This window comes from Blennius ocellaris, assembly GCF_963422515.1.
Source record: "Blennius ocellaris genome assembly, chromosome: 15".
Classification (NCBI taxonomy): domain Eukaryota; kingdom Metazoa; phylum Chordata; class Actinopteri; order Blenniiformes; family Blenniidae; genus Blennius; species Blennius ocellaris.
In genome coordinates this window covers 19249478-19267839 of record NC_137664.1, presented here as the reverse complement: position 1 = coordinate 19267839, position 18362 = coordinate 19249478, and the positions used below count along the sequence as shown (strand labels likewise).

Below are 18362 nucleotides of genomic sequence, written 5' to 3'. Positions count from 1 at the left end.
GTCACGACGTCTCGGTATGTTCCTGGAGGTGAATCTGTCACATGTTCGGGTCTCAAGTTCTCAGAGGAAAGAAAAACTCTAAAGATCTGACGGATGAGTCATGAATCTGAGTCAGCAAGACGGAGTCCATATGGCCCGAAAACTGCTTTCAGCCACACGGACTGCTCCTCCGTCTTCCTCTCTTTGTGAAGATCAATCATCATAAACGTCCACGAGAGCCTGGCCGTCACTCACTTCAGAGCCAGCGCAACAAATCCACCACTTTTTCTCATCCACGTCCAAGGAGCGCCATCAACAAGGCTCTGGCACGGCCGTCGGTAGACCGCAGTTCCCAAAACAATACGGGCGCAATTTACGAAACACGGACTCAAGCAGACTTAAACAAGACATGGAGATCTAACAGAAACATGCAATTCATCATAATACAAAATACTGCAACCAAAATATACATTGGGGTTTGGATGAGGGCCTGAAGGAGCTCCATTCACCGTCGTTGAGGAAGTACAGACAGCTATCAAGGATCCGCAGTGTGGTCTTTAACCTGTGTCCCGTGGACTTTAAACACACTCTCTCATTTCAGTGTTTCCAAGTTCATATAAAAAGCACCATGAATGACTTCTTGTCTCCGTGTTTTTGGTAACTTGAGCAATTCTCTCTCTGTTTCTTCCAACTGAACTGCGCTAAATCAACTGCAGTCACCGAAGACGCGGTTTTAAGAAGTCTGCTCAGCCCCGACGGGAGACATGCACTCGACAATTGCTTGCAATAATCGATGATTCGGTGGCTGACCAAAGTAATTCATGACACAAAGTCATTCTGTCCATTCCATGGAGTCTGTCACATTTTTAAAAAAAACTTTCTAATTCTGCATCACATTATAGGACCGTGGTACTTCAAGGTGTTAATGATGTGGCAATGAGATTTCACAGCTTTCCTCAAAAATCCAATGAGAATCGTATCACATTCAAAGACATTTTCACACAATCTAAGTATACTTTTGGTCAGTCGCAGCATTTTAGACAAAAAAATAGGTAAAAAGAAAAGCTGTTTCTAGAGAAACATATTGTTTTCAAAAAGTTGTTGTGTTCGTTGTGGTATAAACAGACACCGAAACGCAGTTTTCCATTTTCATTTGAATGGTGAGTGAAGGCAGATGAGCAGTGATCTCTATCTGGAATATGATCCTAACAGCTACATCAGATTAATACATCCATATATTACCTGGATTTGACATCTTTAGGGTGATCACTTTCCTTTAGTTATTGCTCTTTACAGTCTAGCCTAATAAATATATTAAATCTTATCTTAATAGTCTACCTTATTATCTCAGTATGGTTTGTTCACCTTCTATTATACTAGTTACTTTTATATATTATCACTGCGATATCACACAGAATAAAATGCATTTGGACACATCACTGTTAAATTAAAGTGGAAGAATTGAAAGAAAATATCCTTTAAAGCAACATTACTGGATTATTTTGGATGCTGAAAGTGTAGCAACACAAGTTAAGGAACACACAATAACTTACTGTTCCATTATAAGGAAGGATTTACATATCTGGCAGAGACCGAGTGATATTAAATATTTCTGGAGTGGTGTGGAAAGCACCTTCCTGTACCCCCTTTCAGCTTTGATATCGTTTTTCACCGGATCCACAACAAATGAGCTGTGTCCTTTGCTTCTGGATGCCACTAAACTATAGTTCTGATATTTCATTACTCATTTTTCCTGCACTTTTGTGCTACGTACAAAGTGTGCAGCCAGAATATTTACCCCCAGTCCACTTACCAAAGTGGCTGAAAGTGTATTTTAGTTTTAGCCAGAAAAGTGGATGAAAAGTAATTTAAAGTAAAGCACATTACATTTGGCTCTTAGGAGGATGTTTAAGCTGAGAAACAGTGAATAACACAACAGTTATAACTCTCTAACTACTTTAATTAGGCCTTAATCTTTAAAATAGTTACACTTTTGGTTCATGCCATGTTTTAAAGGACCCTTTAACATAGCGATTGACTTTTACTGAACACGTTTTGTGCATATACTTTATTGAGCTATCCCTCTACATTTGAAAAAGGTTGATGAGAATAAACAAAACTGACAATGACCAAGAAGGAAAATCAGATAAAAATGTGCGTAAAGCTGAAAACACCTCCATGTGTTATTGATCACAAACTGCACCCTTCGGGTTGGATTGTTATAGAAATACTGATAAGTTGCTGAGCTTATAATCAAGTTTCTACACGGCACAATTCAGTAGTTTGCTTGCTTTTGGCAACACAATAACACTATTTAAAGCTTGTCGATCGAATGTTGTTTTCATAAGAGCTTTTTCCTATCTGTCCTCAAGCTCGAACCTTCAATTTTTTTTTCTTGAAAGAACAAGGCACCATTTGTACTCGGGCTCTGTGAAGTCCAATCAAACTAAACACTAAACAAACTAAACAACGACCATTACGCTCTAAGCCAGTGTCGGCCCTCCGAATGAGCTTAAAAACTGCAGCCGCTGTTTACACACGGGAAACGTTCCTGGTTGGAGATGGAGTCTTGGTGTTTTTTTTTCTCCTTCCAGCTCCAGTGAAGCTGGCTGTGTGACAGTAGACTGTATTTTATCAGCTGCTCCTATCGGGGTCAAATTGCATGTTGACAGTGTCTTGTTCGGAACCCTAACAATAGCTGATAGTTAATACCGGTGTTATACATATAGTGTGGTTTGAGAGTCTGTTAAGTGAGCATGTAAGTGACACATAGGGGTCGGGTGGGGGGGTTTTGCTTGTCTCAGTTAAGACAGACACTTCTTTGTCCTCCTGCGTGGGGATCGTCATTCGCCCCAGGCGTATGGGGGGGTGAAGGAAGGCCGGGCGGGACCACGTCAAATGGATGACACCTGTGGCTGGCTACAGGCCACCCCGTCTGGCAGACAGACTGACACCTCCGGGGAAAGCCTCGCTGGTGTGGGATCAGCACCGCGACCGGTCCTGGAGGGGCAAAGGTCACGGGGATGACGGCGGGGTCTGTGCTGCGAGCTTCTCCCCGGCCTCGGAGGGCGGCATGTTTTTCTAATAGAGCCGCGGTGCAGCGAGGGAAGCCTGATCCTAATCTCGGGGGATAGAAATCCAATTTTCAGAGGAGACAGTTGAGAGTCTGGCTCTCCCCGTGTGAGAGAGATGACTGTCTCCCTGCAAAGCCCCCGCGCTTCAAACCCCAGGTCCTGCTCTGTGCAGCCAGCGGAGATCTACATCGATAATGACATGAACCCCGGCGAGCGCAGTGTCTCGGCAGTTCCCCTTTAGCTTCTCGCGGCTGCGGCGGAGACAAAAGGCTTTGTCCCTGAGATAAAAACCAATCATCGCAAGGAAAACAAACCAATCTCGCTGTGTTTATATCAGGATTTCGCTTAATTCACCCGGCGAAGGACGGCCTTGAACGGCAGCGCCGAGTCCAGACCGGTGCGGCGCTGCGATGCTCGAGGCGTGCGATTGCGACGTTTCCGCCGCCGTCCCTCCGCCACGGTGAGAGGACGGCGGGATGGCACGCCGGATGACCTGACTAACACGGCGGTCTCGGGTTGCACGGCGGAGCTGAAGTTACAGTCATGGTGAAGCATGACAGTGTTGCTCGAGGATAGAAAACCCAGACTCTGACCTCAGTGGCAGACGTGAGAGACAGGAAGAGAGACAGTTGGGTAATTGCGTGTGTGCGTCGGAATCTGTGAAGGAGTCGTGGGGGGGAGGGGGCACAGCCGAGTGGCGGCGGGGGGTGGGAAAGTGAGACGAGAGGAAGACAACGATGACACAATGTCAGAAAAAGACGAGGCATGGGAGTGAGGAATCGAGAAACAGAAGGAAAGGGAAGAAGCGAATCTGCGGCAGCTCTCGCAAGAAGAACATTTTATGAAGTCGCTACCTTTAAAACATCAAACAAATAACACATCAAAGTTGTCTGCAACACATAAAACAATGCGCTTGACAAGGTCTATTGATATACGACACCTCGGGGTGCAGTACCAGGTCTATACCGCGGTCATATACGAAGGAAAACAAGAGCTTTATCTCTCTCAAGGCTTCTTTTTTTTACATTTTATACCATGAAAAACAACTGCAGCTACTGTTACACTCCACTGTTTTCATAGCAAAGCTGCTCTGGTTTCCTGAGCCAAGGTCCTTCTCTGATTGGTCAGCAGGTTTGGCCTTTGCATGCTTTGAGAGTCAGAAACTGGCGCGTTCCGACACAGATCTCTTACCCAAACTCCATCTTCCTAAGGCCTTTGCAAATCAAGCTGATTATAGCTGGAAGATCTCACAACGTCTCACAGTTTGCCTTGGCTTCGCATCAAAATGAAAGCAAAAGCCTAAATGTCGTGACAGCTGATAACTGCGGTGTGACGGTGCTGCCATTTAACATCTGCAGCCACTTTGAATACCGTCAGTTTCGGCACCGAATGTAGTGTGAAGCGATCGCATGGTAGCCATGGCTACCTGCAGTTTTATGTGTCTTGGTGTGTGATTTAGTGATCGCAGTAAAAAGCAAAAATTGGTCTGTGTAAAAATCTATAAAATGGTCGTAGGAATTGTGCTTGTGCTAAAATGATGAATGACAGGCGATAAATCTTCCTGCAGATGAACCAAGACAACATGAAGCCTCCAGTCTCTTGAAGAGACTCACCGGTTTTTTTTTTTTAATTCTATTTTAAAAGAAATGTAAATTTACTTCTTTTGGATTCGCTGGTGGAACATGACACGAGTACTTTCGGCATTAAGCGCGCCAGAATTCTGTCACTCCGGTGACAGAAAGGGACCGTTTACTCCTCCAAAAATGATTGTGCCATTAAAATGTCTGCAAAAACTCAAACTGGAGGTAAAGCAGGACGCTAACTGGGGAGAACAAACGCCACGGCTGCAGTTGATGGCTTTAGCAACAGTTCAAAGGATTCTGGCTTAACTGGATATGCATTTCTATATAAATATAATGCAGTTAATAATATATTTGCATTAATCTAATCGTCATTTAGCACCATCATGTCACAGTTTTTCACCTGAAACATATTTTATTTCAGGGGCCACATACAGGCTAATTTCGATATTTTCACAAGACTTAACTATTACTCCTGAAAATGACGACAGTCAATACATAAAGCCAATTTTGATGAAAACCTCTAGTGTGAAATACAGTGAAATGTCCAAAACAAAAACAAAAAAAAACTTCCCCTACAGCTGTCGTGTCCTGCATGTTTTTACAAACTCGCCCTGACAGCATGGCCTTGAGGCTAATGCTAGTTTGCTAGCTTTCATCTCAGCGCCACGATATCTCAGCTCGGCGCTCAGAGTTTCGTTGCGTCTGCTACTCTTTGTAAAACAATCTATGATCATGATTTTCTTTGATAGTTTTACAATTTGCTTGACGGTTTGCTCGGATTGGAGCCCCTTTCAGGCCGGTTTTGATCCGCGGGCCTCGTGTTCGACGCCCCAGCGCTACATCGTGTTTATCTTCACAAAATCAGTGCTTTGCAACCTTTTGTCTCCTGGAGCCCCAGTGGGGGGGGGGGGGGGGGGGGGGACCCTTCCCGCTGACTCCCCATTAAAATGTCATCCCTTCCCAATCACGCTGTCAAAACGTTCCAGCGGAGCCAAATCCTGGTGGATACGTCAACTCTCAAACCAAGAGCACTCATAATGAAAGCCCGTGGCTGTTTTGTGACCTCTGGCGAGCCCTCCAAGGTGAACCTGAACCCCAGGTGGGGAAACATTTCCCTGGGCGCAAGACTTAACAAATGCAGACTTAAGGAGAGTCGCATAAAGTTAAGAGGCGACGGCCAAGAAAACTGAGACCAGAGAATCAGGACATAAAGAGTCAGTTTTGAGTTTGGCCGGTCCGCTTCGCGTCTGTTCCAACCACCGTCGGGGTGTGAGGTAAGTTACTGGATACCCGCTGACACAGACAGAAGCAGCGTGATTGACAACGTTTGCGTCTCGTATATTCCCCCTCTCTACGCCGCTTCACTTCCAATATTCCCCTCACGCTAAAGTTTAAGGACGATTTTTATCTCCTCTCACAGCCGCGCAAGCATCTGATAAAGTGGCTTTTTTGAAATAGGAGCCCGAGTCGTCTTCGGCTGTGGAAACACTGACACGGTTCGCTTTTATCAGGAATCCACCGCTGGGCTGAAATTACATCGCACCGAGCATCATCTGCAGCGTCCGCGGACAGATGCACACGCCGACGATGCAGTGAGCAGTCACACACATACGAGCTCGACACACACACCCCCAATACGAAATATCCAGACACTTTTGAAGTCATTGAGTTTGAACGGTTTGAGAGATCGAGCAGGCAGGAAGACCCGACGGGTCACAAGCTCTCCTCAACACGTGTGAGACAGAGTCAGAGACAGAAATAAGAAAAATCCATGTGGGATCCAGAGACTCCGAGGTATTAATGGAACACAAAAAAAAGTGCAAGTCATTCGTCACAGCTGGAAACACCATCAGTACTTTATTAGTACTGCATTACGTCAAATTAATTAGTTCTGTTGGATCTACAAAACAATCCCAGCAACCCTTACCACCCCCACGTTATGAAAAAAAAAGAAAAAAAACCCTTGGAATACTTTCCTTTCACAATCAGGAAACAAAGGAAATGAGATTTTGTAGGTGAGCGTAACCGTATGCCACACATCTGCAGAAATGACTGCCTGTGGCCAAATTAGACTTGGAAATATGAGGGTGACTTTGACATCAAATATGGAGCAGGAAGTCTTTTACATGAGGATGAGAGGGAAGTTCAGATGATCGAGATAAAGCTCTTCAGACTCGATGGGGAAGAGGATAAGTGTGGGACACCTCTGACGGGAGGAACAATCGACCTTGTGGCACCGTTCGTTTTCCATAGCTCCGCTGATGTTTATGAATAAACGTGGATTTTGAGAACGGAGAAAATGCAACTTTTTGGAAACGCTCCAGGAAACGGCAAAAAAAAATTCTAGAATTTTCCAAAATTTCCTAAAGCGATTCTCAAGGTGCAACTTTTGCAGAACACTCGACACAACAATGTTTCCAGTAAAAAAAAAATTTTTTTTTTTTTTTTTCCAGTTTTGCATTCACAGCATTTTCATGGAAAATGATGTAGTTTTCATTGTCGGGCCACTAGTGGGTGGTGCTGTTCGTTTTCGTAAGTAAAACACACAAACAAGCGTGCAGAGAACAACATCCTATAAACAATAACAATGGCGAGTTCACAAACATTGGTGTGGACAGAGGATGAAGTTGCATGATGAAGTTACTGCAGCCTTGATGTGTGCATGTGCAGTTTTGCTTCTTACGTGAAGTCGAGTCCCCTCCCCCGAGTGTTTTCGAAAAAGTTTCACCTCGTGGGAGTCTCTCTCTCTAAGGGCTCCATTTTCAGTGGCTGTCGGCTCCGTTGTCGTGTGAAGAGACTCGGAAACACAACAAAACCTTCTCCGTTATTCACCATGAAAAGCTTGCCATGTAAACGGGGCCCCGGTGAGACGTGAACACGCCTCGCGCTCCTCAAAGCGTTCGATCAGACGCTGAAGTGGACGGTTGATGTCTCGTCAACTTCAAAAGTTCAAGTGTGGTAATAACAGTGGCATTTTGCCTGACATTTTAATTCCTGATGACATTCTCCCCGGAGGTGCCGCGCTCGACGAGACGGAGGACGTTGTGAAGTCGGAGGTAATGTTCTCGTCTTTGCGATTTGTTGCTTGAGTAACCCGTCTCCACGTCTCCACAGCCTCCATCACCGACGACAAAGGGCGAAGGAGCTGCCTCCGACTCAAAGTCTTCGTCAGGCCTCAGAGTGAGTCGGCCGGTCCGTGTCTTGCCCGGGTCTCCTCTCTCTCTCTCTCTCTCTCTTTTTCCTCGGAGCCCCGCTGACGTCGGCCTCGTCTAATCTCCATATCTCTTTGTTTTTTCTCCCCAAGACAATTGTGTGAAAAGCTCGGGGAGCGTGCAGGAAGGAGTGGATTTTGACGACAACAGTCACAACTCCCTAGAACCCGGAGGTGGGTGGAGACGCGCACTTCTTAACGCTGCTGGGTATTAGACACCGAATTAGAGTGATTTCAGAGAAGTTAAGCTCTACATTTCCTCTAACCATAATCACATTTTTCTTCTGAATGTTTCCCAAACCGCATTCGGCACTTTTGAGAAACTGATGAGTCAAGAGAAGAAAAAAGAAAAAAGCTCCCGACCGTGTTTTAAATGTCAGCTGGTTTTCATTATTGCAGATGAGTTAAGTTCTTATTTTGGCGCCACGGTCTGAAAAACATCTTCAACATTGAAACTGAAGAGGATCCAACTGTCATTTTTAACTCTTTTATAACTGAAATCAGAATGGCAGATGTTCAGCCACGTTTTGAACAGTGTTGGTGCTTTTAATTATCTTTGCCATTTGAGCTGTTTTCACTCTTTAACATGACGGCTGCTTTTTGTTCTTAGATATTCAAAAGAATTATAGTATGTTTAGCTGTTTAATCCTTTTGACTGTTCAGGGCAATTTTATTGTGATTGTTTATTTTTCTGTTTACACATGTTTTTGGCTGTTTTAATCATTTTAATTTTCCATTTTTAGTAGTTATGGCTTTAAAATTGTTTTCAGCTGTTTTATCAATGGAGCTAAACATGTTTTGCTGTTTTTAAATGTTTGCGGTTTTTAGCTTTTCTTTTTTTTTAAGGCTTATCTGTTTTCGGCTCTGTCGTTGGCCACTAAATTAACTTTAGCAGTTTTAAGCCATTTTAGCTGTTTTGGGGTTTTTGTCTTTGTGGTGTCAGCTACTTGAATTCATTTCAGTGTGTCTTATCACTTTCTTCATCCTTAGGGAGCTATTTTAGCTGATTTTAGTTGTTGAACTTGTTTTATCTTGTATTTTAGCAGTTCCTTTTTCTTTTTTCTTTAAATGTTGCTTATATTTTTAGAAATGTAATCAACTTTAGCTGCTTTAGTTCTTTACTTTTCATTGTTGCTAACAATGTATGCCACTTTATGATAGTTTCTTTCACTTTCTGTTGTGGCTTAAGCAGTTTTTTTTTTCTCATAACTTTTTATTTTTGAAGATATAATAAAGTTTGTAGCTGTTTATGTCTTTTTGAAATTGAATCAACTTCAGCTGTTTTAGCCATTCTACCTTTTTGTTTTAGCTGTTTCTACACATTTTCACCAATTTGTAGAGGTTTTATTTTCCACCTGTCCTTGTGGTTTAGCTTTTTGAGCTGTTTTAGCAGGTTTAAAGCTGTTTTTAGTGATTTTAGCCGTTCGTCTAATCCATTTTATTCTCTTCCGTCCAGACGGCACCAGTCACGAGTCGCCGGAGCCAGCGAGACGGGACGTCAACTTGGCCGGTCGACCTCAGACCTCGACCCTCCTGCTAAGCTCTGCCCTCATGCTCCTGGCTGCCATCTTGTCTTTATAGCGCCCGGTCTGACAAGTCCCCGCCCCCTCCCCGGGAATGGACTGTCCTGATTGGACCATCGGCCACTCTTACCCTGCAACCCCTCCCCTCAAGGAGCACTTTTTTCAATCGAAACAAATACACTGACAATCTCTCTGTGGACGAAAGAGAGGAAGGGACTTCGAATTTGGAGCCTTTTGTTGTTGTTGTTTTTTTTTTCTTTTTTTGACTTTGTAAAATGCCAACTCGTGTTGATTTCTGACTTGTCCGAGGGCGCTGACGTTCGACGCACCCCGGAAGTCAAAAGTGTCTCTTACCTGTTTGCCTCGCTCGCTCACAGTATGCAGATATTACACCTCTTGTTTGTGTCGTAGACGAGCACACGAACATGCTTTTAGACATATAAACACACAATCAGCTCACTCTTTAGTTGGAACGGCTAGGAAAGCACAGCGGGACGCCTACAAACGTCCCCACACGCAACATTATTCAGAAACATCGCATAAACCGCACCACCCCCACCCCCCACACAACACGTTACACCAATAATTCTCGCTTCAGAAGCAGAAGAAGATCCAGAAGTGGAAGATCAAAACTAATGGTGGTGGAAGGACGCTGTTGCTAGGAGACCACTGAGGATGTGGCCGGGGCCTCTGAAGACTTAACGTCTCACGTTAAAAAGCCTCCGAATGAGAAGGACCCTTGTTGAAAGAAAGAAAAAAAAATGTAAATCAAGAAGCACTCATCTTTCAGTGTTCATTAGAGATGGTTTAATGTTAGATTAATGTATGTTTTTTTTTGTTTTTTTTGTTTTGTTTTTTAATAAATCACGTAATTCAATTGTAGCAGCCAACACAGGTGTACAGTAAAATATTGGAACGGAGTGTAGAAGTCTTGTTTTTTTGTTTTGTTTTTTGCCAGGCAAAATGTATTTTCCTATTTATTGTGGAGTCCTCGTGATTTTCTTCTGTTCCGGTTTAGTCTGTAAGTACAATAGAAAGGCATTAAAGCAAGTGTATGCATTACGTTAGTTACACTCAGATCACATGTATGAAGCTGTCGGCTGCCTCGGAGGGGGAAAAAAAAAAGAAGGTCCGTATCACATTATAATGTGAAAATCTATCATCAATACAACAATTTCATATTATAATGTAAGAAAGACAGTCAGGCTATGTAGTTAAAGAATTATCACCTTGTTATCACATTGGAAGATTGAACTTTTTACATTATGAGCAAAACTGCATGACCGCAATGCAAAATTAAAATTTTTCTGTTTTAAAGGGATTTTACAGCGTCACAAGATGACATATTAAATTAATGTTGTTAAAATGTATTTTGTTTAGGTAATTATCAACGTATGAAGTATTAACGTGATATTTTTCAAAATTGTAACACGTTAAGGTTTCATTTTGTGGCATAATACAGAGTTACTTTCATGCTAACATGAAATATTTGTTACAAAGTGGTAATGTATTCCCACGTTAACATTTTTCATGTTGTAACACCTTATGTTATGACATGGTAATACATTTTATATCATTTGATAACATTGCGTTTTAGCATATCAGTGCCATCTTGTGACACCTTTACTGTTATGACATGATAATATTAGGTAACATAACATGTTCATGAGAAAACATGTACATTTTGACGAAACACTTCACGATATAACACAATACGATTTTATGATGTCATAGCATGTTTTGGCTTCACATCGTATTACGACATTTTCTTTATGTTTTAACATGTCACAATATAACACGTTAACATTTTGTTCACTTAAAATTTCCATGTATCAAAAAACATTCATTCATGATAACATGATCGTACGCCATTCTATTTTTATGCTTTAACTCATTATTGCTTCACGATATAACATGGGAATATATTATCACTTTGAAATATTTGTGTATGACAAACTCATAACAGTTTTATTGTGATAAAGTGCAATTCATTACACTGTGATTCTAATTTTCCACACCCCGAGGCAGCGATACACTCTCATACATTTAATACACTTATACACACACAAAAAAAGAAAACACAGTTTACATACGTGTTTGATTGATTGCTTACAATGTTTGTTTTTTGTTTTTTTTTAACTGTTTTTAACAAAGTCCAGGAAGAAGAAGAAGAAAAAAAAAGAAGTCTGATGTGCTATCAGGGTGTAGAAATTGTAGTTTGTTTGGAATTTGTCATTAACGAATGTCACCGATGTAATTTTACTGTTTCACTATTGTTTTCGTGAACCACTGTCATAACACAGCTATTGTAAATAGAGGCAAATTTCCTACAAAAAGCTTTCAGGGATGTGTCCATGCCGAACATGAGGTTCAAAACAAGATTTTTTTTTCTCTCTCTCTCGCTCTTTTCTTAAGTTTTTTTTTTTTTTTTTTGGATAAAGAGTTGCTGGAGCTAAAAGGTGTTTCAGCGAGACCACGAGTAAGCTAAGAAGTAGGCGGTGGCGCAGCGTGAGGCGACGGTGTCGATCGCCCCGAGTGAAAAACACAGCGAATGGGAACGGGGCAGAATAAACAGGGACGGTGTCGTGTGCTCTTCATGGAAAACTCCCCCGGTGGGGGGACCTGGGAAGACAAACAGAGGGAAACGCGATACGAGGAGCTGCGTCGGCGCCTCCTGCTGAGATCGCTTCTCTTCCACACGGTCAACGTTTCCCTCTGCGAGTCTCGGGGCCCACGTTTACACCACCACGTCTTCGGGTGAAAACGCCAGAGGCACGTCCTTTTCAGCCTCTCCGCCGTTTCCACGGCAACGGACATCGTTTTCAAAACGTTGGCCCGTAATTGCAGAGTTTTTCTGAAACGCCAAAACAATGTGTTTTCACTTGGATTTACTGTCGTGTCAACGGGGTCCAAATTTTACAGAATTGCTCGAGTATTAGGGCCACTTAACTAAAACTATTACTGTAATTAAGAGGAAATCTGAATTTATGTTAACTAAGCTCTAACTTTACAAGAAGTTTTATTTAAGAATATATCAAACTAATTTAATAACAGCAACACTCATTTTATGTAAAACTTTATTAATAGGTTATGAATCAAATATTATATTACAAACTAAATAGATACTTAAAGATATATTGACAGTAAATGAAGGTTTTTATGATAGTAATAAAGGTAATAAAGATGTAAACGTCTATTTAAAAATGAAGTATCAGTTTATTTAGTTTCTTTCATGTCACAATATATTTGATTCCCAGTGGAAGTGGCCCTAACACTCCAGTTCAGAGGCTCAACATCAGGCGGGTTAAAGAAGCGTTGTATGTTATTGTTACCAAAGTGGAGAAACAGAAGGAAACATGCTGATATTTACCTTTTCGTTTGATCGTCACAGGTTTTGGAGTCAGGTTTAAATCAACGATAGAAAACTGAAGGGGATTTGTGTTCTCGGTTTGCTGAGATTTCAACAACTGTTGCAAAATGTATTCATTTCCATCGTGTTGATTCCTCTTAAGGGAACCTACAATTTCTAGCTCTCATCACTCTTCAGGCTGTGTTTCAGTTAGATCGTGGCTGCAATAGCTACTAATTTAAAGGGGACCTCTTGCGCTTATTTATTACAGTTTTTTTCAGGATTCACAGTCAATTTTTTTTTTTAAATAGTCAAATCCATGAGTTTGCCCTTCCTGAAAGTCCACTTTTATCTGATTGGGCTACTAAAAAACACCACTCATAATGCCAGTATCCATTGCTTGTAATTTGACATCAACCTCACTGTCTGCTGTTTAATCTCACGAGATGACTATATAAGGAGATCAAAGGAGATTCAAACTGAGCGTTCACTTCAACCGTTTTATCAAATACTCATTGAAATGTTGGAAAGTTCAACCCCAAAGTGCTATTGAGGGAGATTTCAAGACATTAAAGTCTTAAAATGTGTCATTTTCAACTCAAAATGTCACTTGAAAAATATCTATGTGACCAAAAAAAAAATCTAGATTTTTACCTTAAAAGAAAATGCACTCAATAGATTTCTGTTGACATGTGTTTCCTATATCTAGTCACTTACACTACTTTAATGTGCCTCCAAACTGCTTTTATGAATATGTAGTTTCTCTATATTCAAAGTAAATGCATAAAAACAAAAGTACTAAGATGAGGAGGGGGAAGGAGACGCTTCACAAAGATGATCCTCGTTTAAAATGACTGTTCCTTTAAGAAAAAATCATTTGGAAGAACCAAAAGTCCCTGGTTCTTTAAAGGGGGTGGCTTGAACTTTAAGTGTTGTCATTTGACACCAACCTCAGTGTATTGCTACTTGTTCTAAGTGGAGTGGATCTCAATTGATGGTCTTTATTTGTAAAAAAATAAGGTCCTGAGGAAAGTCGACACCTGACCCTCAGATTTACTGATGAACGCCTGAAGCTTTCTGAAGCCTCACAGCAAAGCCAACCCAGACATTCAAGCCTCAGTGTTCATCCTCCAACTCCATCCACACTCACTTTTTCTCCAATTGCTCGCTTGTGTTTACTCCACATGCTCGATCTCACATGTGACATCGGTGAATGTAATTTGACAGCAGCTTCTAAATGTATTGAAGCTTCGAGAAGTGGACGTTGACTCAAGAGAAGCGAGCATTTACGAAAGTCTGAAACGTGCAAATTCTCTGAAAGACTTAAATTGCCTCCTCCTACAAACATCTCTTCCTTCTGATTGGGTGAGACCAAGAAGCCAATGGAATTTGGCACCAGCTTCAAAATGAATAGAAGCTTTGAAAACTAAATAAACACAAGAAAATTGAAGTATAGAAATTCTTGAAAATATTTTCCTCTTCTCCTCAAAACATCTCTTCCTTCGTGATTGGGTGAGCCGGTGTAATTTGGCACCAGCTCCATCAGGGCAGGAGCAATTGACCTAAAGAAATCTACAAGCAATCAGCATTGATATGTATAATGAAGCTTCTTCATCATGTGACGAACCTTCGTCATTTGACATTCTGAGCGTCGCAGGTCTCCTTTAACAGGTTCTGTAGATTCACACATTTCTCGAGCACCTTGGTAGTCGTTGATAGATTTTTTTTTCTTTTTTTCTTTTTGAGAGCTGAAGAAGAATATTTTCATCCTCCTGTCACCCGTCAACCCGCGTACGCCTCACGTAACCTCGCTCCAACACGTGTCCCGCCCTCCGTCGCCTGCAGCCTCGCCATGCCGGGGAAAAAAAAAAAAAAAAAAAAACCCAAGGCGTTGGTTTTGTGGATACCGTGTATCCAGCAGCTAGTTGTAACATACAGTGGTCCCACCCCCCCCCCCCCCTACACTTCTTTTAAAGGGCGATTTAACCGACACATTAACATTATTAGCAAGAAACAAACAATGGGAAAAAAAAAAAAAAAGTTTGATACAACAACAAAAAATATGCTGATTTCATTTTATATGTCTTTTATATGAAGCAGAAGAAACAGGATGAAGGTCACGTGGGCATGTGTTTGTGGCACATATGGAACATGCAGTATGGCCGGGTTACAATCATGAACCAACGGCCCTGAGGGAAGAACAGATGGAGCTCCAAAAATCTCTATTTCAACCCCCTTTTTTTTTCTTTTTTTTTTTTTTTTTACAAAACCAAGCTCTTCTTCATTGTACTGTTGCATCCAAAGTGTCTTGAAGGTGCGAGATTCGGTGACTCGTTTTCACTGCGAGCCGAGCGCCAACGAAAGTCCGTTTAAAAAATGCATCAGAATCTGGTGAAAACAAACCGCGACATCGCGTCCCTCCTCCTCCTCCTCCTCCTCTTCCTCCTCCTCTTCCTCCCCCTGATTCTGGTGCCATGTAGCCTGAAGCTAACACCACTGTGTCTCTGGTTCGCAGCATCCTTTGTATTCTTGAAAACTAGATGTGTGCTTTCGTCAGTGCATCTAGCAGTGGGACGCTTTTTGTTACTTTAGCCACCACTGTGTTTTTTACCCCCCCTCCCTGACTCCCCCCCCTCCCCCCCCCAAATAGACATGGATGTGCCACAAAACTGCACATTTCCTTTAACATTGTCGTAACTGTACCTTGTGCCTAAATGAGTCCCGTCCTCCTCTGTACTCATCCAAGCTGTTTCCCGCTCAGTCCCACACTAGACTTTTCTACAAAAAAAAAAAAAAAAAAAGGCCATTTCTTTGTAAATACACGTGTTGGAGCAGCTATGACTAACTAAAAGAAACCAACAAAAAAAGGAAAAAAAAAAAGATTTAATAAATATTTCTTTGTCGTTTATCTTGTCTGGTTTGTTTTTTGTTCATTGCGCCATTATCAGATGGTATTTTTTACAAGTTGTACTAATTGTAGGCTGTTAAAAACTTACAGGAGAACATGGAGTTTTACAATAAAAGTGTAACTTTACATAGAAAAGCGGCAGTATGAATTTCAAGTCATGGCTTCATATCTGTGTAATTAAAGACTATGACAGTTTGTTTGTTTTTCAAATAGAGGCCATTAATTTGTTTGTTTGTTTGTTTACTTAGTTGGTTGGCTCAAGAATTGGAACCAAATTCTGTTTAATAAATAAATGGATAAATAAATAGATCACAGTACAAACACTGCGCAATAGTAAATTAAACAAATGTTTAAAAAAAAAAAAAAAAAGTGAAATGTCTGGAAAATGTGTTGTGATATAATATATAGATATATTATACTTTTTTTATATCAAAAACATAAAGACTGATATTTAATATATCAATAATTTTTTTTTTTTAATATATTCCATTATTGAATATTTCAAAAGGGAGAAAAGGAAGTCTAGAAAGATGATAGAAAAACGTAGAAATACTTTTATTGTAGTATTATCTAAAACAAATATTAAAATACTGAATATTTTACAAGTATTTTACAGAATGAAGCAAGTTTTATCAAAGGGAAAAGTCAAAGGAATGTTGCAAAACTACTTGGTGGGGTGGGGGGGGGTAAATTAAAACATTTACATTGAGTATAAACAAAAACAATTGAGTTGCAACAACAACAATAATAATAATAATTATTATTATTATTATTAACACATACACACACACATCACACGGTTTAAAATGACAACACAGAATTATTAGAAAATAATGCAAAATTAGATCAAAACAAAATGTCATTTGAAAAATCAAGAAAACCTGAACAAACAAACACATTTGACAATAAAGTAAAAATCCTGGTCAGGATAAGAAGGGGAAATCAAAGTGTCATGTTGAAATTGCACACATTTCAAGACATTCCTACACATGCTGCTGCTGCTGCTCCGACAGACTAAAACAAACAAGAATAGATTGAATCAATAGTGCTCGGATGTGATTATCTTGTCTTGATTTGTTTTATTAATCATCACGGTAATGAGTGACGGCTTGTGAAATGGAAAGAACGTGGAAAAGCTGGATGTTTGTCTTGGTTGCCGTTCCACGTGTAATCACAGGGGGCCGCGTCGACGGGGGGAAAGAAGCAGGAGAACAGCTGCTCCTCTATAATCTGGAGGTAATTCACTGGCTGGAGGAACAAAAACAGAAAACAGCTTCAATTAATCTTGCGGGAATGCAAGAGAGCTTCGGGGGAGAGCTCTGCCAAGAAAACCCGGGTCTCGCACGCCGGTCCGCCGCTCGCCGCCTCTCACCCGCTGTCCACTTTCATTTCTCTCTCTGGGTCTTTGTCTCCGACGTCCCCTCCCCTCCCTGCCTCCGTCTTCACGGGGACTTTGCCACCGTTTAACAACTTCCTGCGAGAACGTAACAATTTGGATCTCGTTGTTTGGAAGTTTTTTTGGGTGTCAGAAGCTGAGGCCTAATGCAACAAGCTGTTTTATTAGCAAGCATGCGGGAGCGCCTGAATAATGGAGGGCTCTGATTGGGTCGTTTAGAACTGAAGAAACTTCTTAGGTTGCAGCTAAAGACAGATATTTCCTTCCACTGGATTTGTCCCAAAAGAATTCTGCACTTCCAATTTGCAATTCTGCCTCCCCCGCTGGAATATGCCCACATCCTTCTTTGAAAGCCTCCCGGCTTCCAGGTTGTAAAGCAAGCTTATAAATTTTTGTCTTTGACATCATCTGGGTTATTTTCTCAGACCCAACAAAGCTCCCTTCAGAGCCGTAGAAGCCATCACGCAGGTATTTTCACAGTCTGACTTGGAGCGCAACCAGCGACCGTCGGTCCAAAATGTTGGACCCTTTTTTGAAACGGCACCAAAGAAAACCTCACCAAAACCAAAAAACATAAATTCATTGAACATAGAAATGACTCAATCCGAACGGGGCGAACCAACCTAAATACATCCGAGCGGTAAGGAGCTGATGTGAACCGCGCTCCACCCACAAGGAGCCAGACGTCAGGGTTTAAACGTTCCTGCATGGAGTCTTCAGGAAAGAATTGAGAGACAATGAAATGTTGACATGTAATATTGAAACATGTTCTCTTTTCGCTGCACTCCAACAAAGTGTACATTTATTAGTAGCGAGGCAATGATTTATTTAAGTCCTTCTTTTAAAGGACGAGTACAAACCTGAGGCTACCGACACAAGTGCTAATGAAATGACGAAGAGCATAATTCTTACAAACGATTCTTACCAACTTATTACCATTTACTACACCATCACCTGCAAAAAGACAAATCATTTCCCTTTGTGCACGTTTCCATCATACATGTGGTCCGATTACAGAAGCACAGCGCACACTAGTGGCGTGGCAATGAAACTGCAGCATTTTCTGCTTTTTTGGGGGGTTTATTTCAGTGTGCAAACTTTCCAAAAGGAACACTGAAAATGTTCTGTTGGATTCAAGTCTGGGTTGTGATTTAGTTCCTTCAGAAGGTTTTTTTTGAGGAGGGGCAGCAGCTTCTTCCACCGTGCGCCGTCATAATGATGATTATCATGCCGGTACGTATTTAGTCCAACCTTGCGAGAAAAGAAAAGCTCTCGAGCAACAACAAACTTCAGATGTTCAGCGGTTCTTTTGTTTCTTTGATTGGATGAGGTGAGAGGG

General features: G+C 41.4%; 1 protein-coding gene across 1 annotated transcript in view; it reads left to right on the top strand.

Annotated features, from left to right (window-relative positions):
* LOC308140438 (ephrin-A5-like) overlaps nucleotides 1–11767 on the top strand; it is a 97423-nt gene extending 85656 nt beyond the window's left edge. The window contains exons 3-5 of the mRNA XM_080510232.1: nucleotides 7751–7816; nucleotides 7941–8021; nucleotides 9304–11767. Coding sequence (XP_080366358.1) covers nucleotides 7751–7816; nucleotides 7941–8021; nucleotides 9304–9428 — 272 coding nt within the window. The 3' untranslated portion in view covers nucleotides 9429–11767. The remainder of the gene's footprint in view (nucleotides 1–7750; nucleotides 7817–7940; nucleotides 8022–9303) is intronic.
* The last annotated feature ends 6595 nt before the right edge of the window (nucleotides 11768–18362 follow it).